We start from the raw sequence: 22,315 nt of genomic DNA, 5'->3' as shown, positions 1-22,315 counted from the left end.
GAATGTTCTCAGATTTATAAGCCTTTGTTCTACTTTTGCAAATGGGTTTGAGTTGGTTTGTGTTTAAAAATAGACTTGGTGCTCACAAGACAATTGCCGCCAATTAGTATGTGTTGCCAGGATGTAAACTTGACCACATGACTTTAAATGCGTGGACTGTCCCCAGAGCCCTTAAGAGCTCTACACCTTGGAGATGCCTAACAAGACAAACACTCTTTACTCTTATAGGTTCCCTTTTAGGAATAAAGGTTAGAAATACTTGGCTTGAACAGTAAAAAACTTCTCTTGAAGTGTATACACGTGGGATGACTTTGGTCCAGAACCACCATCACGTCTGAAGCAGAAGCGTGCAGTTATTTTGATTTAAAAAAAAATCCAATGTTAATGAATTTTAAACATATAGACTTTTATTTTATTTTTTTTTAAAAAAAAGAACATTCTATGTGTGCACTACATTTTTTCATGGTCTGGGTGTAAGTAGTAGTGTAATCAGTTGGCTTTCATCTAAATTAGCACAGCGTATCACTTTGTGTTGCTGATTACTGTTTGCATCACCAGACTAAATAAATATGCATGTTGTTATATCAGGTAGTCTCCGTTAGTGTCTCTGTAATTAATCTAAGTGAGTCAAGCTCGGCTGGGAATGTACAAGGATGTTTAGCTTCCAGCTAAGGTCAGGGATCTCGTCTTATGGCTAATTTCCTATCCGCTGTAGCCATTAGCATTTCCACCCATCCTTTGTATGTCACCCTGTAATGTGTTTAGAGAATGCTGTTATTATAGAATAACTATTCTATTCTGCAAACCTCACAAGAGGAGTGACTGCCTCAATTAGATTTGAGACATTAGATTCAGTCTCAGGCGACAATGATTTCGTTTACAACATTAACACATTCCGTTGACAGACAACTAAAACTAGAGTTCAGATTATTTTATTAGATTTTAGAAAGATTTTATTTCAATCTATGTTGTAATTCAAGTAGCTATGTAGCCAGTCTTTCAATTCAGGGAACACGTGTTTCTGCTTTTTTCAAAATAGGCTGACTTCATATTTGCATTGCTCCACAAGAGTGAGAGATCACTTAATTCTAAGTCCTGCCCTGTAATAGTCCACTCATTTTAATCTCCTTTTTGAATTTGTAAATTATATTGAATTAAGACTTCACGTGTTCTCAGTGTCTTCTTTTATGTATATGTGTTTCTATTTGTTACCATGGATACATGGCATGGAGCCTTATGTTTCCGACTGGCTGAAAAAAAAAACCTTCTTCCCACCAGGAAGCCAACAGCTGCTGCTCTTCTTTAGCTGCCACAGAGAAGCAAGATGATTTGCTGAGCATTAGATTTCAAGATAATTCTGAAGAAGGAATTCTGACAATAGGAAGGAAGTTTTTCAAATTAGGAAAATTATTACTGACAGAAAGCTAACAGGGAGGTCAAGACTCTGCTAGTAATATAAGCTAACAGGGAGGTCAAGACTCTGCTCTATTCAATCATGTTTAAGTTTAGAAGTATATTGGAGACAAATGAACCTTAGCTGCACCTATACCGCCGTTTTCATTTCAATTGATCTGCAGCTTATACAGTAATTTGATTTTACACAGTGTGAGTGCATTAATACCACAATGTGGCTTAAATTAGGGATAACTCAACTTGTTGTCAACTTGTTTTCCATGTCCTATTCCTTGTCAGGTCATCCCTGTAAAGACATAGGTGTGGCAGTAGTGACATTTTAGAGAAGTCAGTAGTATCAACGCTGAAGTCAGTGAAATATTTACCTGATTGGTAAATATAATGGAGAGGAAATGAAATCATTCAAACTGTACAGAACAAAATGTAAGGAAGTAAAAGAAGGTAACTGCATTATTTTATGTATGATCTTGGTAAGGTTTTTGATAATTCTCCATTTTCAGGCGTGTAAAACCCTGAGCTGTTGTGGTAAAGAGCTTCTTCAGGACCAATTGTGCAATTTAAAACAGAAAAGGATTGGCCTAGAAAAGCCCTAATATTGATTAGTTTAACCAGCAAACAAAGGAGAAGTCGGGGCTTTGTGTGGTCACCTAGCAGTGGGATAGGTTTAGTCAATGCTTCATCTTTGTCATCTTAATGGTTTCAGGCAGCTGTTGATGTGCTCTTAATTGCATGTTTGACATTACATGAGACTCAGAAGAGAATGACCAGCGATGCCTGAGTGAGTCTGATAATAGCCTGGAGAAAAAGAGAGAGTAGCATGAGATAAAAGATAAGAGGAGGACGAAGAGCCATGTACTGGCTAAGAAAGAAGAGAGTGCTAAAGCATGCTTTGTGTTGAGATTAGTTTTCTCTGGAGTCGCTGATGTGCACTGCTTTGAAATGTGTGCATTTGCCTGGGCGTGTTGGTGTGTCTGCAACAACATATCTAGGGCAGCGTTAGATGCGGCAGCCATTAGAAGTGATAGTGTCACCCTAACCTTCTCATTTTCTTGTGACACACTCGCAGGCGTCTCATACACTCAACCATGCTGCATGTGAACACTCAGACATTACACAGTCATCCAGCATCGGCTGCATATAAATATCACATTTAAATGCATGTTGCTGTGGGCGCACTCATTCACAGAGGGTTGTTCACAGAGGAGGGGTGAAACTCCCTTGGTGTAGACACACATAGTGGTGCATGTAACAAGACTACTCTGACTAAAACCCAAAACTCCTTATCACACCAGTAAGTAGAAGATACAAATGTATTTTGTCATCACCAAAATAAACAACCTAACAAAACAAACACTACTCCATGAATTGTTTTTTTTTTGGTATTTTAAATCAAAGTGACCAAGATTACCCTAAAAAGATAACAAATAGTTGTCTTTTTAGGGCAGTCAAGTCAATTGTATGCAGCAAATATCCAGAGCAGGATTGTCCAACTTACTTTTGACGCTGTCATTTCACTAGGGTGCGCTGTTTGTTTGTTTAATCCAATGTATACTGTATATTACAACATTGAGTATGACATGTAGTTGCAGGCCTGATTTTGAGACCCTTGATCTAAACTGTGTTTTAAAAATGCCATGTTTCAGTTAGTGATAACAAATAGCCAAAATTAGAAGCCCAACTTAAGCTACACAACACAAACTAATTCAAGGAAAATATAGGTAGTTAATTTGTAGCCTGTTATAATAACGTATTGCTGTTGAGAAGCTATCACTTGCCATTATGTTTTAAAATAAAAAAAACCCGTGTATATATATTTATTTATATACATATAAAGTTGATATAGTTGATATCAACGGATACAGTTAATATAGAAATAGCTATACCTATTTAAATAACCTAAGTGTTGAGACCAGCTAAGAGCAAAAACTTGAAAAATTTAAACTTTGATCTTGTTTGAACTGCACCAGTTGAAGGTGTGTGATGTAAATCTTATGATGTGTGTATATGAGAGAGAGACACGCACACAGAGATGCTAGCACATACACTATGTTACCTATCAACTAATCTCAAAAGACACAGAGGTACTATATGAATATTTATTAGTGACGTTACTTAACTTGTCTTGGAGGCAGTTTATTTTAGTCTCTGTTAGGCCCATATTCAGCTGCGTGACAGAATTATAAAATGGATGCACTATGTGCTGCCGTGTGAAGTATAATTACTATGAAACATCTCTCTTTGCTGTTGGTCTGCTGTGGGGTTTTTTAACGTGCTGCTGGCACTGGTTGCAGTCTCCATTCATTTTATCACATGATAATCTTCTATTTTCCTTGCCCACTTATTTCTACTCCTGCTTTTTTGAACCGACACTTTGCTAGAAATGTTTTTGGATATGGCTTTGCTTGACTTTTTGACTTGCTCAGTGATTGCTGAATGAAGCCATGACCTCAGCTGGAGCTTGGACCAGTTAATGGTGTGTAGAAAGTAGATGTACGTATATAAGAAATGGATGTTTAATTACGTTTTGGATACAATGGTTCTTTTTGAAAATCTTTGCACATGTTTATTGAATTCCTGTGTTCTCTACACTCTTTTCTCTGCATATCTCATTTTGAAACAAGTTTTCTCTGTAAAATTGTCATTCACTGAGGAAAAAAAAGGTTTTGACAAATGAGGACTTTGTTCCTTAATATATGTTAAGCTTTTCAAACTTTAAATCCTTCTTTATATGTGCATTGCTTAACAGTTTTTCCTACATGTTTGAGCTATATAGTACTTCCACTGGCAAATGTAGTTTAACTCCACCTGGACAGCCCAGCTGATTTCTCAGCATCATTACTCGTGTATGGCAGCATGTGTTTATTGTATTTACACTCTCAGGATAATCTGCACCAGTAGCTTTCATAGGTTTCCTGGTGCTGATAGATGTACTTCTATGTCTACTGGCACTCACATAGTCCCAGCAACAAGGTCCGGACGGACTGGAAGGTCTGTTAGTCAGTGTTGTTTTATTATATTTATTTTTACAACCACTATACCTCTTTATTTTCTACACTAAAAAAAGAAAATCTTTTAAGTTTCCTTGAATCTACTCGCTGGAGATTTTGCAAAGTTTCTCCACAGATGTGAACTCACACTGTGGAGAGATGTTTTCTTCTTCTATCCAGCGATGTTCTGGGAAGGCTCACAGCTGAGTCCACACAGATCACTGCAGGTTCTCTGTCCCTCCCACAAGTCCTATGTTTATTACATGGCAGGACGTTAACCAACATAATTACCTGTTTGAACTCAGATTGCAGTAATTTCACACAATTTCATTGGATTGAACTCTGTATTTGATGTGTCACATTAAGTCTCCTTAGTTTCCCCTAACACTTAAAATCAACATGTCAGAATGGATGAAAACATTAGAGAAGAAATCAGTGGTCAAGGGGGATCATTAGTTTTGATTATTTTGATGTTGAGAAAAAATAAAACCCACAAACACTAGGAAAATGTTGCTGTGTCCGAAATTATAATTACAAACCTATAAACATTTTCGCATAAGTAAAATCATGTATTACTTCACCTTTGTCTTAATACAAGGGTGAGAAAGAGTCTCCTTGAATTTGCGTTATATTACTGAACCTCTCCCAGACGGGTTGGACTTCTATCAATACCCTTGGGCTTGTGACACCAAGTGAAACCACAGATGATGTTTCCTCTTCATTGCGGCTCACCTCCTCATTGTGTTCCTCTTGTTTCATGGACACTGATGTAACAGCGTGGCAGCCGCACAGGTGTTATGTTACTGCTTCAGATACGCAAATTACAGACACACCTGCTGCCAGCGTGGAACTCTGCTGGACCCTGTTTTTCTTCATCAGTGTTGTTGCATTATTTTATTAAGAAAAAGCAAGACATTATTTTTGTTTACTCTATGATTTAGTGATTGGACAATGTAGAGATTAAACAGCAGAGAAGGATAGTTCAGTGAAAAAAACAGAAGCAGTATCAAACTAGAAACAATGGCCTAATCTTAGCAGCACCTCAGATAGGACATAGGAATGCGACTATATTAGAATCAGTCCTACTCCATAGATCCAAAATATAAAACTATAACTATTAGACTAGTAAAGAAACTTTACAAGGGTGTTTTTTATTCATGCATTATCATTGGACTCGATTACTGATTATTACTGATTATCACTGGTACTACTACCAGTGTTTCCAATGAACTTTTACTTGTCTTTATGTTAATGAAAATAATTCACACGATGCACCTAAAGCTACAGAAGTTTCACGGCGATACAAAATTTGTCTTAATTGCTGCTACAGGTTATGTGAAAGATTGTACACTGATGACACTAACACTGCTGTTTCAGTGATGTATATCGGATGCCATCAGATATGGAGCACAGAATACTAATAGAAAAAAAAAAATCTTTAGAACTTCATCTTTCTTCCACAATCCTTTCAAAAAAAAGGTAGAAAGTAATCAATATGTATTCTGTTATTTCTCAGAGCCCAGGGTGCTGTCTTCAAATGTTGGATTTAATATTGTATCTGGTTACATAAAAATGTTGCCAGTGTCCAGTTGAGTATTGTATATTATATTTTTTATTATTTTTTTGTACTTTCCTGGGTCTGTTTGAAAACAGATGAATTTTGTTGTGTTTGTTCTTTTTAAGCATTTTTAATTAATTTCACCCAGAAAACCTTTCCACACCAGGTTGTTTTAGAAATTTAGTTTGAATTTTGACTAAAATTAATCTTTGTGCTAACTTAGAGATGCCTAACCAACCTACTAATTGAGATCCTTTTTATACTTAAAGAAAAAAAAATCCCTTAATCTTCAATCTGTTCCTTACTCCCACAGGGAAGAAGAGGAGAGCCTACGAGACAAAATCCGGGCCGACCATGAGCGAGCGCTGCAGGAGGCAAAGGAGAAGCTAAGAAAGTCTCGTGAAGAGCTGCAGGCTGAGATACAGACTGAGAAAAATAAAGTTGTGGAAGACCTGAAGAAGAAGGATGCGGGGCCTAAACCCCTGCCACCTGTTCCCATGCCTAAAGTGGTGGGCGTCAGTGATGGAGAACCAACAGAGCCTGACGTCAAGGAGAAACGGGATAAGATCAGAGAGGTAAGATGACCTTTAGATGACAGTCATGGTCGTTGGATATCTCAGCCTATTGTCTGGTGAAGTTCTCAGCCATGAACTCCATGTAGTAATGTGTGGATCCCTCTAGAAACTGTTATTCTTTAGGTCACCAAAGTGAATGCGTCCTTTGTAGTGTTGTCACGATACCAACATTTTGGTATCCATCTATTCTAGTCCATTGTGTGCCTAACTTCACTTGCCTAAATTTGCTCTCTTCTGAGACCTTCAGTAAGATAATGTGACTGATGAACCATTGATAGAATGAGCCATTGAGGACACCTCCTAATCTGAGTTTATAGTTACTTAGCAAGAAGTATATAGATTTATATTTCCCAGTTAAATGAGCAGTCAGGACCCACTGCTGAGCTGTGTAATCTAGTTAATAGAAGCGTACATTAATAGGATGTGGTACCATGGTCTACCATAACTATTTTAAAGACTATTTTCTCCAAATTACACATTTACAGTGTCACTGGCAAAAAGCAGACACATAAAATAATATAAAATGATTAACCTTTGCTTTAGTACCTGACCAGACAGTGTTTATCATTGGTTTGTGCTATTTCTGTGAGCAGAAACATTAAAATGTAGTCTGTTGTTGAAGAACAAAAACTTAATTAAATTATACCCAACACTGTAGAAAGCACCTATGCCTTTCATGCCAATTTGGCTTTAATAAAAACATGTTGATAGTATGGTAATATTTACTCTAAAATCTGAGCCTTAATGCTAAATGAACTGATCGTCTGTTCAGTGTTTACTGCTTGGTTGAGACCATTTTAAATCTCACGCACTGAAATCCTGCCTCTTCACCTCGAACATGTCTTTCACCTCTTGCGTCTCTGAGCCTGCACCTCAGTCAGTGTGTGAATCCAAACAGTAGTTGATATTTCGAGGCACGTACCTGCTCTCCTCATTTGAAATTAGTATCAGTACAGTAACTTGTTACTTTGTGCTTTTTGTTTTGTATGAATAAGCCACAATCTTGTGTTTCTATATGTATTTGTTTTGTGTTTCATGATTCGAGATGGAGAAACAGATGGCAAGATTTCATCTAAATTGTTCATCTCTAAACCAGAACCATTACCAACCATTACAAGTCTGGTTAACCCAACTTGAACTATCACCAATGAGAAAATTTGTAGTTCTTAGTTATTCCTTTGATAAAGTTTTAATTTCCATTTTGAGTGAACCGAGCCCTGTGTACGTCTTTACTGTACTCTGACTGCATTCCTCTTGGCTGCTGTCTCTGCCTCAGCAGCAGCTTTTATTAGAGGCAACAGTGAGCCAGACAGTACAGTGCCCGTGCAGAATGCAGATGGTGCTATCTGCTCTCACTCTCTGTGGACACCATGCCAAGTCTGTCTCCCACTTGGTTCTCATCTCTGTTCTCTTAACACCCACCCGCCCCTTTTGCAACTTCTCCTGCATGATTACCTCGTATTGTCTCTGGTAAAACAGTACTTGGTGACAGACCGCTCCTCAACATGGGATCTAGCCTATTCATTCATCACCAGCCTTTGTCTCCGAATGTCCCTTTTATTCCCTTTAATAATTGCTGTTCGGAGAGAATGCCACATACTCCCAGAGGATCAAGAAAGCAGCAGCTGTATTAGTGGCAGCACATAATGCTCGGGCTGTCCTTGATTACCTTGAGATTCCAAGGAGAAATCACACAATATATATGTGACTTTAAAAAAAGGCTTTTTTCTGTTTTTAATATGGAGTAAAGTCAGTAATTTTTCATTGGTCTTGTCTGCATTCACATTTCGCCCGTTTTTATTGGTGTTACATAGATTAACCAAAAAGGTGTAAAACCCTGAAGAGGTGGGACAGAATATCAATTTGGCTTTATTTCATCAGACTCATTATGGAGTTAGTGCCGAGCATTTGCTGCATACTAATGGAAACTGTTCATTTTACTTGGTATGTCGGCTGGCCACATACTTTGGTTTAACCTCTCTTCGGTGCTGTCATTTAACTTTTAATTTGTGCTGCTCGCTGTTCCACTTCACATGACACAGTCGTCGTCACTGTAGAATTCCGCTTGTTTCAAAACACAGCTTAACGTTAGGAATGGAAATTGTAGGAGGGAACCCATCCAATTTGATGCTTCAAGAAGATTTTTTAATGAATGGCTCTTGGTGCTTATTTCACTGATGAGGATTACAAGAATAGCATACAGTTGCTATGGAACAAGTGGAAAGCAGGATAATGGCCTTGTAGCGCTGCGCTAGCAAACAACTCTTCTCAAACCTGAATGTTTATTATGCAGTATGCTGGTTGACATTCAGAAAACCAACCACTATAACTCTATTAATCGTGTTATAATCATATAGCGACACATAAAAATACTTTAGGCATGATTTATAGTATTTAGCTTACTTGCCTAAGCTAAACTAAAACCTGAAATTAAACACCTTAAATAGAATTGTCTCAGATGGAGGTGTTTCTTTGAAGTGATAAAGGTATAACTTTTTTTTCTTAATTTAATTAGCTAATTTGTTAATCCTATGCCCCTAGTCTTTTCCATGACTGAAATGAGACGGGGCAAAGTAACAATATAGTTTTGCACTATATTGATTACCACAACTGCTTTTTAATCAAATCCAATATCAAGAGTTGTGTTGACCTTTTCACGTGTAGAGCAACACAAGTTATCAATCTCGGTTATATTTTTATTCAAGTTCTCTGCCGCAATTGTACATCTGTAATTTAAAGTCTGACACACTTTATTCAGCACACAGTTATTTTTGGGTGATTTTTTCAGTCTTACTTTTGTGCATTCCTGAAGAATCAGTTGAGGCAAGCTCTGCTTGAAGTTTTAATGATTGGATCAATAAAGGCAACCTTGATTTATTTTTCACCTTTTTGTCGCTACAAAGTTTTTTTGTTTTTTTTTGTTTTCATTTTCTTTCTTATTTTAAAACTCTGGCTGTCATTAAAATTTCTTGTCAAAAATATATTTTTTGACAAGCAGCCAGATGTTGCAGTTAATAGAGTATGCTACAAAAGTACATTTTCTTTCAGTGAGTAATGTTTGCTCTTCAATCATTTCCATTAAAAAAACATTATCATAAACATATTTATAGAATTAATTCTGAAATGAGATTCAATGACTTCTGTTTCTAATTCAATGAATTGTTTTCTGGGAAAGCATTGTTAACACATTTTATCCGATAAATAAAATACATCACATAAAATTTTGATAATAATCCAGCATATATGATAAATGCTGGAACACAGGCACTTAGATATTTACAATGATATTTCATTTTTTTACTCAAGGCTTTCATTGAGTTTGTCCAGTGTTGGTAAAATAATTGTGTGTTGTGTTGAACATGATTTTCCAGGCATAGACCTGAGAAGATCAAGTGTCTAAATATAGGTAACAATATAAGACCCATCTTAGAATGCAGCACTACTTAATACTACTTACTGCTACTTAGTGGTAATGTTAGTACAGATAGAACACACACTTATAGATAATTGGCTGACCAAGAGGTCAGTTTCAACTTGCATTCTGAAGTCTGATATCATAAGTTGTTGTCTTGGACACAGTGTACTCTAACCGTCTTTATCTTGCTGGAGATAATTGGCTGTGTCTTGTGGGGTTTTTTTTTCTTTAAACATGGTGAAGTCCTAAAATCCCTTTTTGAAATGGAACCTTTTGTAGGACAAAGTAGGGAGATGACATTTGAGAACTCTCTCATTTTCTTTAGACGGTGCTGCGATACAACATCCCCATCATGTTTTTTTTTTTTTTTAAATTCCGCACTAATTCACTAACAAGCTCAACAGACATTATGAAAACATGGGGAGGAGAGTACACGGAGACCCCTCTCTTTCCATCTTTCCATCATTAGAACAACATCTTGTTGTCTTTAAAGTCTCTGACCTTTTTAAGCCACATTTAAAATATGTTCCAAGTACTAAAAGAAAAGCGTCTGGCGTTACATTTTATTCAGGAGAAAATAAAATAAATATAACTCCTAGGGTTCTTTTGATATGTTATCTTTCTTTTCAGAGAACAGTTTGCACTCATTTCCATTTTTTTTTCCTGTTTATAAAACTTCTGAATTTTTCTCTGTCGTCAAATTTAATTAGTAAACTTTATCATGCATCTTTTACTATCTTTTTCTTTATCTCAACCATCATAGTTTTTGTCACAACCAGCACCTGAGGTTAACAGTTTGTTAGAACTTATGTTGATGACACATGAGAGATCAAGTTGAATATGGCTTTAAAAGGACCTTGAAGGTCAGAAAATCAGTCCTTATGTATGTAATGGCCTGGTAAAAAAAAAAAAACCCTGCAAGTCTCATTAATTACAAGTTTCTCTGCAATGAACCCTGCTAAGTTCATTAGCAGGAAAGTGAATCTTTTTTTTTTTCTATAATTGGCTGTACATCAGTACCTTCTTACGCTCTTTAGCACTAATTCTAGTTAACTCATGGAAAACTGAGTATTTCCATGCTCCATATCGACCGGCTCTTATCTTTCACACTTACTCACTCACTGACGTATGTGAGGAGAAAGGTGGTGCAGGCACCACGGCTGCTCATCTGTTCCAAAAATAGAAGCAGTTGTCATTTTACAACATGTTCATGTACATGTACAATGGAATACTGGGCTGGTTCTAAAGAGACTGATCAAACACATCGTCAGAACAGCCATGAACATCTCCCACATTACGTCACACACATTGAATCAATTTATGCCTCCATGAATAGATTGCCTGTAATACCATCTGATAACATTATGTTGAAGAGGATCAGCATGGAGAGGTAAACTTCAACCTTACATTAAATTATAAATAGACTAGTGTCAGTTGTCAACAAAGTTATCTTCATAACACTATACTCAAACTAATGTAAGTTATTCAAAATTATGTTTAAGTCATAGCTTTTGATTGCATTTGATTTAATTAAAATTTTGACACCAATTAGTCACATAAGATGTCTTTTGATAAAAAAAACGGGGAATAAATTATTGAATTATTTTTAGTAAAGAAGAGTTGCTGACGAAAACAGCAGCAGATAAAGATGGCAGACGAAGATGAGCAGCAGCGTTTAGTTCGCTAACACGTAAACCGAGTATACTATTGTGACGTCTTCACCATGCAGCAACACAACGAAACGCTGAAACCAGCTATAGTCAAATCAGTTTCTTACGACCAAGTATGAGGTAATGGAGCAGACTTTGTTATTGGATACGTAAACTGAAGTTACTGATTGAAATTTATAACATAACATTTGCCAAAATAGTTAATAAATGTATGGGATATTTTAATGTGACTGCACAAAGATTGAGCATATATACTTTGGTCTAAATAACATGGTCTGTCTGGCATGATGGTCTTGGTTAAGTCTCCGTTGATGGAGGACTCAAAGTGGAGCTGTGACCTCACTAGAATTCTTGCTGCTGAGTTCAAATGAAGACTACCTGGAGACATATTTAAAATCCAGCGTAATTCTGCATCTGCTTCAGTCTATAGACTGAATTACATGTCTGACAATTGCAATATATATTTTTTAACAGTTATTTCCCCCTGTCTTTTTTATCTATAAAAGATAAGTTGTCGAGCTCACTGAAATGACAGCCTTTATAGTCGAGACACCGTCCCCTGCAGTATCTTGCTCAATTGGGTTTAGATAAATATAAACATAAATTGGTTGAATTGGTAGCACAGACTTTTGATTGGTGCATATGCACTTTAAATTACATCATAAAAGCTGCATCGCAAAACCATTTATGGAAAAAACCTTGGCTGCAGGAGCCCAGCCTTGTGTGTTGTTGGAATTTATTACTGCACTTTGCCTAAGTGCCATGAATGTATTTACTGCAGGAAGCAGTTCAGATGTCACATTGCCACCGCCCTGACGCATCTTTCGAAATCCCTTTCGGTTAAACCAGACAGAATAGCTTCCCAGGCTGGGTTGAAAGGAGAAGAGATGGTAGAAGACAGAGGTACTGATGCCTTTAATCAGTCACAATGAGTCTAGAGGTCATTCACAGCAGAGGCAGTAAGTTTAGTTCTTCTCCCCAAATCTCCAAAAGGCTCTTTTCTGCCCATCTCTTTGATTTTTCAAATTTATTTGTTTAAAAAAAAAAATGAGAAAAGCACAGGCTGTGCAGCTCTGGGCTGCTGGCCTGTGGAGGATTTATGAATATTTCAGTGGCCCCTGGTTGTTCGTGTTGGTAAATTGCATGTCTATGTGTGTCTTTGAAAGTGTGTGTGTAGCACATCAGGGATAAACATGCGTGAATCACATCCACCGGACCTCTGGGAAAGAAATTGCTTGAGGCAGATTTCGCCTTTTCTCCATAACAGACCCTAAGCGGGTGATTGGATGTAACCGTGAAGGTCACTGCTCGTAATAGACTGTGTTGTTGTCCTGTTGCACATCAAGACAGCCCATTCTGCCACTTGTCAATTTTTTTTAACCCAACTCAAATTATGTGACTGCTGTGCATAAATGATATGCAAGGAGACACCGTGTCCTTGGCATGAATACATCATTTTAACCAAAATGCAAAACTGTTTTCAAGAAGTCCTAATAAAGCCTGCCTCGAGTGTTTCTTCTACAGGTGGAGTGCTAATTTGCTGCCACTGACCCCTGGGGGCAGCGTTATTCAGGGAGCAGTTACAAGCGCTTTACTTTTCCAAAGCATTCGTGCAGTAAATATGTGACTTATAATGCACTGGCACAAATTGCAGCATTCTGGCAAACATTGAAATCCTATCTTCTCTATCCAATAAAAAGATTGCTGCAGCATTTATCCCAACTTAGTACATATTACAATGTTGCTCTTCACACTCAAACCCATCAGTTAATAAGAAGGGAGAGGAAAAAAAGGAGGGTTTCAATTTCCTTCTATCTCACTCCTAAAATATGCAGACACTGCTGCACTGCCAGTATGTCAACCTTATAATTTGTATTACATGTAAGATTCCAGTGTTTGTACAGAGGTGACGTCAAGCAGAAATATGGAAATTCACCATAGAATATGGTAAAAAAAGACATTTAAAGGGACATTCAATTCAAACACAATTCAAAGTACACGTGCCTACACCTTCCTAGGTTCCAAAGTGGCCCAAGAATAAAGCACTAGAACCACAGCATTTTCAACATTGAATGGAACAACTGTCAACATTAGTATTTTATCTCTGTATGCGTCTTATATGTTTTTAACTAGAACTAATGGACGTGAAGCAATAGGTTAAAAACCAAAAAAAGAGTGTAAGAATTCTACTTTCATTAACATTGTAGTTAAAACATAGTTTTTGTTTTTTATCCAAGTACCTTTGTGCACTCTTAACTAAATAGGCGCTGTCCATGTGGAACCGCTCGAAGCATTGTACAAATTACTACCCACCACATCGTATGGCACAGGTGACATAATCCAAGGTCGTACAGCACTTGTAAAACAGAAGAAGATCAAATGAAACACGGGCAGAAATTCACTGCTGGAAAATTGGATACCCTCTAAGCCATTAGTAAACCCCAGCGTTCAAAACCAGGACGGAATGTATGAATACTTATAGAGACGATAAGTTAAACTGCAGGACGATGAATAATTGCTGTAATAAGTGCTGTAAATCACTTTTCTTTGAAATTATGAAAAGAGAATAATTGCACACATACAGAATGCATGTATAAATCTTTCTGCAATGTGCATGTGCTGTCGAATTTGTCCTTTGGAAAGAGCACTGGTGGTCTTATCCTTCATTGATCATTTCCCGTGGGGGGGGGAAAGACCATTTACATAAAAATTGATTCCGTTTCCCGTGGTGGGGGGGGAAAAAAGACCATTTACATAAAAATTGATTCCTTGTGTCTGAATTAAATGATCAATGATCTCCAGTGCGTGAGACGTTTAATAAGGGCCTTGTGTCTGAATTTGTTGCAGTTTTGCTTCCAGTGCGTGAGACGTTTAATAAGGGCAAGTGCTAATGAAAATGCTGCTGTTAACTAGCACGGTATGTAACGGGGTTTCAGTACAAAAATGGCAAACTCAGTAGAATTAATTATACACACGGGGGTCTTCAGATAAAACAAGAAAAAAAATCCCACTCTGGCTATTGGCTGAAATGCCAATTTAAACTTAATTAAAGAAACTGCCCACAATGTTGTACATTTATTGACTATGTGCCCATGCCATTACAAATAAGTCAATTGCATTCGGGTAGTGGAAGAGGTAAGGTTGACTCTACATTTTACTTAATGTGAAACCTATGAGAACAGTGTTACACCCAGAAAGCAGTGTTTATCAAGCTTGATTTTGTCAGTGTGCACAGTAGTTTGGAAATAATTACATTAAATCGTCCACAGGCAACATTAATAGAATTGTTTACTGTAAAACAACCTGCTGTTTGGGGTAATGTCAGGGTAGGAAGGACTGCTTGAGTCCCACAGTACGAGCTCGGGTTGCATCACATTCCCCAGTCTTGGCGTTGTTGTTATTTACAGAAATAAACTGATGAAATGACTAACCCATTGACCAGAAGTGTCAAAATAAATCACAAACACTGTCTAAGACGTTCAATAAATAATAATCAACACAGGATTAATATTTATGGAACTTTCTAGTGCTGACAATGCTTTAACCAGAAGTATTTCCACCTCAATAAAATAAATTAAAAATACATTTAAAATCCAGTAAAAAAAGAATATTGTTACACATACAAGATACATTCTGTTTTCCGAACACTTTTTCATGTGCAACTAACAATGTATTTTAAGTTTTCGTTTGAGTATTACATTTTATATAGACTGCATATAGAGTGCATATCTTGCCTCTGTTTACCATAATTAAAAAAATAAACCAGCATCTCCCTGAAGTACATTTGTATATTCTGAACAAGTTTACTATAAATCATTTATTTAAAATAATCACCTGTCAGTAACATACTTTTTTTGGAAAAAAAAATCAAATGGCTATAATATTAAATTACATCATATAATTGCACTGTTGCAGTTGAAAACTAAAAAAACAGCAAAACAAAAGTTGATCAGCATCTTATTTTATTACTGAAGCCTGTCTGTGCCTAAGAGGTCGTGTCAACTTAACGTGTTTCCACTGAAAATCAGAAAATCATTTGCCAATGTTAAGCATCACAGCAGTTTTTTAATATTCAAATTCAATTGTTGGCCTTTAGCAATGACCGGTTTTGTTCTGACTAATGCTAAGTTGCAGTTATATTTGGAATTACCTCATAAAGTTTGTTTTTTGTGTGTTATGTCTCTGTATAAACGACACTGCAAGGATGTGGCTGTCAGAATCAGTCGGAGAATTTAGTATCTACAAAAAGGTCCTTTAAATAAACACTTTGTCAACATTGTCAAGCCTCCCGTGGTGTTGAACTTGTCCTTGGCATATGGAGCGTTCAGAATTTGATGAAGCATCTAATCAACATAGAGCAGAAGGAGGCAGCCAATGCCCAAGTGTCATTGTCATGTGTGTATTAATTTGATTTATTTGCAGCAGAGCGTGTGGACGTTGTGCATCGTGGGGAGCCACGAGGCTAAGAACACAATGAAACCTGTGGTCCTTGGCTTTTGTACTTTGACTGCCTGGTGATGAGAGAGACTAATATGGAGCTAAAGTACTATATGTACTATATGTGTTATTGTACATATAAATGTACACATACCACATTTGGAGCAAGAGTGAGGAAAGGATTACAATTGTATTGATTTATAAAGAATGGCCTGATAGATTATGACCTTTGAATTTATAATCCAGATGCAAACTGAAAACCATATTAGGTCACATCCTGTCACATGGGCTGGGCTTTTGACAGCTACTGAAACCCAATGACGTTTTACAACAACAGCGTTGGTAAAAAAACAAAAACATAGTACTTTTTTGAGAGAAGATGAATTATGAGATTAATTTTTTTGCAGTTTTTTTGAGAGTGCAAGTGTCACTGTCGGCAGGAAAGCACTTTAGCTCCACATTGTGTGATATCTGATGGTCTTTTATGTGATTTTTCTTCTGGCATGTATGGAGACACTGTTTGCGCAGTCGTTTGTTCGACTGTAAGCAAACATGCATGGCTATTCTCTCGAGTGAAGGGTAGGCAACATAGCAACTGAGAAGCAGTGTTTTGGGATTTAAAATTAGTCACAACCTATACTGTGCTGCCTGTACTTCTGATAAAAGTCAATGATTGTTAGCATTGATGTTATGGTTGGATGGGTAGCATCCTTCCCAACATACCAACATCACTGTCATCATCAAGGTCATCTCTGGAAAAAACAATGAGCTAAAAGGCATGTGGAAGCAAAGGAGTTGGCAGTGGGACAGATAGGAGATTAAAAAAAAGGAAGGAAAGAGAAAAATGAATCAACACTTGTCCATAAAACTGTGACACAATCTTTAGGACAGTTGTAATTCCAGCACTGTCTGCGAATGAGATAAAGAATTTTATGTGTGTCTGTGTATATATACAGTACGTATATATTATATATTTTTCAAAGAATACAGTACATTGTCTGACATGGCTCATGTTACAGTGGTTGGTTGGGTCTTTTATCAGAATGCATGTGCATTTGTCTGCACAATCCTGTATAAAAATCAAGTTCTCCTGTTTTCTATTTGGTTAAAGTTTATTAAAAATATAATTATTTTTCATACTCACTTGTCTTGTTTTCAGATCATTGTCCTTTTAGAAAAACACCAACATGTATGCACTGGACATTTATTTTTAACTGTATAGAAATTGACTTAAGGTTTCTCAGGTACATGAATAACACCTCAGTATCGTTCCTGATTGTGGTATTCCAATAATCTGGCACAAATCTGTGATGGAAAGAATAATTACCATTTTTTCGTATTCACGATTTGCTTGTTTAGCGCTGCATTTATTCAGTTGTTGATTCATCAACAGAACTGCTCGCTGCTTGCACAACAGCACTTGTAAATTACAGGGCTCCGCGCCAAAAATATTACATGAATGGAATGACAACTGATTATGCTAACTCCTTTCATCACAGTCATTCTGCAGCCTTTACTGAGCCATTATACCGGGATTGGGCAGCTGAGATGTTTGATGTCATTTGTAAAGGAGTCACATTCTCTAACATTTCTTGTCATGTTCTAGATGATGAAACACGCCTGGGACAGCTACAGGCAGTATGGCTGGGGTCATAATGAACTAAAGCCCATCGCCAAGAAAGGACATTCCACAAATATCTTTGGTAAGTCAGACACAACAAACACCGTACAGCAGGTTTACTGCATCCTCCACAAGGTAGGTGCTGATTCTGTAGAAACTGCTCCTCCTAAAATACTTAAAATAATAATTCACTTGATTTTAATACATTTATACAAAGCAAAAACAAATGCATTTGGTAAACCTGCAATTAGATTTAACTATAGGTTTTCTTAGCGTTATATTGGTTAAATCATGAAAACATCTGGAAAAATTAGAACTAGAAACTGCTGCATTAAACAACTGTTAATTTTTAAAGGAAATAATGTGAAAAGGACAACCCCCAAAAATGTAACAGAAGAAGCTAGGCACTCGCCAAAGACACTTGGAATAGAATTGCATGACCGTCAAAGTATGAAGAAGAACCGATAAACACAAAACTAGCCAGAAATAACAAAAGTCGGTAAAACCTAGCAAAAAATAATCAAGCATTCTTCTGGAATCGCTACAAGCCAGCCATAAATACAGCAGAGTTAAAAAAGAAATCATTGAAAATCATGCTGAAATATATTTTACTGGATGAAACCAGATGTGTCAGCTTTGCAGAAAACTAAAGTAAATTAATTTTCTAAATGTTACACTGGCTACAAAAAGCCTTCTTAATTCTTGTGTTTACCCTAGGACCCGACTTTGGGTTAAATTAAATAAAAGTAATGAAGACCTTGTATTTATGAGGCCTCACCACTGTCTGGGACCCAAACCAAACAAATAAATGTATGTGGTGAATACAGTTTTACATCCTGGCCTTAGTTGGGTTTTTCCTTGAATCTGTAGGGTTTTCAACAAGCTTTAAACCAAGTATCTGTACAACCAGACTTGCACAAATGGCCTGTCCTGTCTCTCGTAGTGAAGGTTATGTGATAATGCCTCTGTCAGGTTGCATATCACTGTGGGATAAATGAAAGGCTGAGCTAAGAGCACACATCACTGGGTTGTCGAGATAAAGAGGAAATTCAGAGAATGTATTGGTCATATTTTGTCCCCGTTTACACCTTGTTTGTAAATCCTTTGTCAAACCGCAGAGCAGATCGTCTTTGCAACGATACTCTGCCATTTTCATTTGATGATATTCTTTTGATGCTAATTTGAAACAAGGGCTCACATCATTTCAGCCTCAATAAACCTGTCACACGGTGCTGTGTGAGTTTACATGAGGCAGTGGAAGAAAAAAAAACACTTGGTGACGGAGGGTTTTGGCTGGTCACATTAGAAGTTTGGGAGAGAAATATATTTTTGGGTGCATCTTTCCCTGGCAAAGCTCCCTCCTGTTGGGTCTATTTGTCAATTGTGATGTATATTTTTGACTCCTTTGACACTTTGGTGTTTACAGATGCTTTCAGCTCTGACTCCTGGAATTTGAATTCTAGGGTAATGTCTCTGCTACAAACTGGGACTGTGTTTATTTATTTGTTGTTTCGATTCAAGTGTGTCTATTCATGTACTCAGTTATACTGAGTACCTGTACGTCTTTTGCAGAGGTTTCAATAAACCTGTGATTGACCGTGTTGCACTGTATAGGTGGCACAGCTATTTGGGAAATAGGGACATGCAGTATGTGGGTGTGAGCTCAAGCCAAACCATCACGCAGGAAAATGCCTAGTTTTATTTTCTTGTCATAAGCAGAAGACTATTTCAATCTGAATGAATCAAATAGTGTATTAACTAGCATGTCCTCACATCAGACAGCACACAGTTTCATTTAAAATAATAAATATTGCCCATAGAGTCCGATGAACAGAGATAAGCACAGCTTTTACACTTTATAACACTTGAACTGTATAGCGCCGTTTTTCAATAAACAGATTAACACACACAATGAGTCTCGAGGTGTAAACGCCTCATCCATCCTCCGTGCTGTTAAACTGAGAAGAGACATTAGCGTATTCAGTGCTATGGCGCGTCTTCAGGTGTTTAATTAAATTGCTGGTATCATAAAAGGAATAAATCTTACAGTAAGCCCTGCCCCTGTCTTCATCTCTGATGTTAAAATATTGACCCACTTAAATAAAATACCCGTAAGGGAAATTAGAATCGCAGTAGGAAAATATACGGTGCTGACTGATCAGTGCAAGTTACAGAGTACTGGGTCGCTCGATATGCTAATATTTATTTGAATGCATTTGAATATATTTGAAAATATGTGGACCTTTGCAAGATACTAGCGCAAGTATTGATGCATACCTGTTACAAACCTTCCTGTTTCTAAGAACCTGCACAGTTTATATTGTAAAATTGTTTAGGAAGATATTTTTGTACGTACTAGAGAGACAGAAATGCACTAATAAGTGCATGACCACAGCTGGGACTTGAGGTTTGACTCTGTGCATGGATGGTGAAACCTTTGTGTACAGGGCAAATTGCAATGCATGTTGGGTAACACTATCGATGCAGGACATGCAGCTCGCAGAAGATCTAGTTCTTAAGATCTTAAGTTTTTGGAAGCCTTCAGGAACTCTGTTGTAGAAGTCCGTGCAATGACGAGGTCTGACTTTTAGATTAGATTACCAAAAACAGGAACAGATTATGGAATAAAGAATATCTGGCAAAATCATGCTTATTGACTGAGTGATTATGAGCTGCCAATTTCTGTCTCTGTCGGTGTGTGTGTCTGCTGTGACGCTGCATGCTTATGAGGCTTTTGTGTTGAATTGGAATGATCTGTCTGGAAAATTGGCGAGGGGTGCATGTTTTTGTTGCACTAACCACCGCTAAATGGCAGAGGCAGTAAATATGTACGTGTCTGCCTCGATATTGTGGTGGGTTTTTGTTTGTCCAAGTCCAAGCATGATGCTCGTGTTTTGCATTACACTGATGTTTTCCTCGTCATATTCCAGTCTGTGTTTCTCCAGGTTATTAGTCAAAGTGTGGCTAGCAGAAAAACACAAGTATGGCATGAAGACAAAAACTCCAGCCAAAAACCTTGTACTCACACACAAAAATACAGCCCTATTATCGATGAGGGGTATCCTGTCCTTCATCAAAACCTGACTGTGGTTTGTGTGTATAAGAGTGTGAGAGAGTGAACAGAAAAGAGCGAGCAATAAACCAGAGATGCAGTGGACTCTGAACACTACTCTGATTTACTGATGGTAATGCTGTGGGGGAAATATTCAAATGGTAGCAAGTAATAAATATTTTTGAAATATTTAATTGTTAGGGTTAATTAATCGCACAAGGTATTAAAAATCAACCCCCATAAACATTAATGATGCTGCAAAGTTGCGAAACAATGGCGAGAGTGCATAACCACCACGAGTACTAGCAAATCTTGTTAAATCAGCAGCAGAAGTGGCTGTATACCATCCAGCCTTATTGATTACCAAGTTACCAACTGTAACACTGTGGTGACAATGGTGAATACTAGGTGACAATGAACCTAGTATGGCCTCCTGGTTTTCCCTGGCTTTTTGAAGAATATCTTTAATATGCAGATTTTCAGTACAGGCACAAACCCATTCATTGTTTCAAGGCTTAAATGGTTTGAGCAAGGATAAAGACTGGCCCTGTGAAGAAAACATAACTCAAACTGGGCTTCCAGTCGGAAAAGTGTCAGAGAAGATCTACAGCACCACAGACACTGTGTTCGGTTTTTATTTTCACACTGTGTTAAGCTACTGTGTTATTTATGAATGGGTGCTGCCTTTGGTATATGCTTGTGCCTCACTTCTTAAAGGTTCTCTCTTTTAATCCTGGTTCATCCGGGGCCCTCAAAAAAATCTGCATTTCCTTGGACAAAGACGTGCAGATTGATGCAAGGTAATTGGACACGTCTGAGGCATCAAGTGGATTTGCGCTTCAATCGGTAAATCAACCAGCAGTCTTGTTATAAAAAGTAACAGCTAGTGCACTTTTTATGGCTTGTGTTTTGGTTCCTTGACCAGGTTTTGATTCTTGCAGCCTTTGAACTGACCAAATAGGCTGTAGATGAAAAAAAGAAAGAGTCATAACTAGGGATGCACCGAAATTAAAATTCTTGGCCGAAATCGAAAGCCGAAAGTGAGAAAACCAAGGCGGAAAACTGAAACACAGAAAATAAAAATGAAGAAAGAAAATATTATGCCATTTACTAATACTATTGCATTTATGGCTATGACTGTGTACTAAACCTCAATATAATCAAGGCACTGCAATTGCATAAAATAATAATAAATTAATAATTGTCAAATTTCTAGCAGAGAAATAAAATCAAATGATAGTCACATAGGACGTCTGTGCGTTCATCGCGGCCTGGATCATTTCTTGTGCGTGCTGCTTTATTCCCGCATCCAAGTAACGATCTTTATAACGTGGATCAAGTACAGTTGTGACGAGTGAAGGGGATCCGAGTAGATCAATTGCTTTTGGCAGTTTAACAAATGCATTTTAAGTAATGGTCACTATTGCGATTCTGCGGTAAAATTCTAGTCCCCTTTTCTATGTTTATGTATTGAAATGGAACTGTTATGGAGTGACCATGACCTTGTGAAAGCTCTGTGAAATAGATATGGGAAATGGTGTAACAAGCAGTTTCCATTGATTTAGACAGAATCTGCTCGACCCCTTT

The 22,315-nt window shown here is 37.3% G+C and overlaps 2 protein-coding genes and 1 long non-coding RNA gene across 6 annotated transcripts in view; 2 read left to right on the top strand and 1 right to left on the bottom strand.

Moving 5' to 3' along the window:
• phf11 (PHD finger protein 11) overlaps positions 1–22,315 on the bottom strand; it is a 959,893-nt gene that overhangs the window by 851,074 nt on the left and 86,504 nt on the right. The window lies entirely within an intron of this gene.
• Positions 1–22,315, top strand: part of man1a2 (mannosidase, alpha, class 1A, member 2) — an 85,312-nt gene that overhangs the window by 12,624 nt on the left and 50,373 nt on the right. Inside the window, exons 3-4 of the mRNA XM_008328148.3 lie at positions 6,272–6,533; positions 17,662–17,758. Coding sequence (XP_008326370.1) covers positions 6,272–6,533; positions 17,662–17,758 — 359 coding nt within the window. The remainder of the gene's footprint in view (positions 1–6,271; positions 6,534–17,661; positions 17,759–22,315) is intronic.
• Positions 11–5,385, top strand: LOC112488349 (uncharacterized). Its single transcript, XR_003052323.1, has 2 exons — positions 11–1,435; positions 1,472–5,385. It is a non-coding gene; the product is annotated as an uncharacterized LOC112488349 (long non-coding RNA).

This window comes from Cynoglossus semilaevis, chromosome 16 (assembly GCF_000523025.1).
Source record: "Cynoglossus semilaevis isolate Cse_v1.0 chromosome 16, Cse_v1.0, whole genome shotgun sequence".
NCBI lineage: Eukaryota > Metazoa > Chordata > Actinopteri > Pleuronectiformes > Cynoglossidae > Cynoglossus > Cynoglossus semilaevis.
Note: the sequence above shows the minus strand (reverse complement) of the source record. Positions and strands in the feature narration are given on the sequence as shown.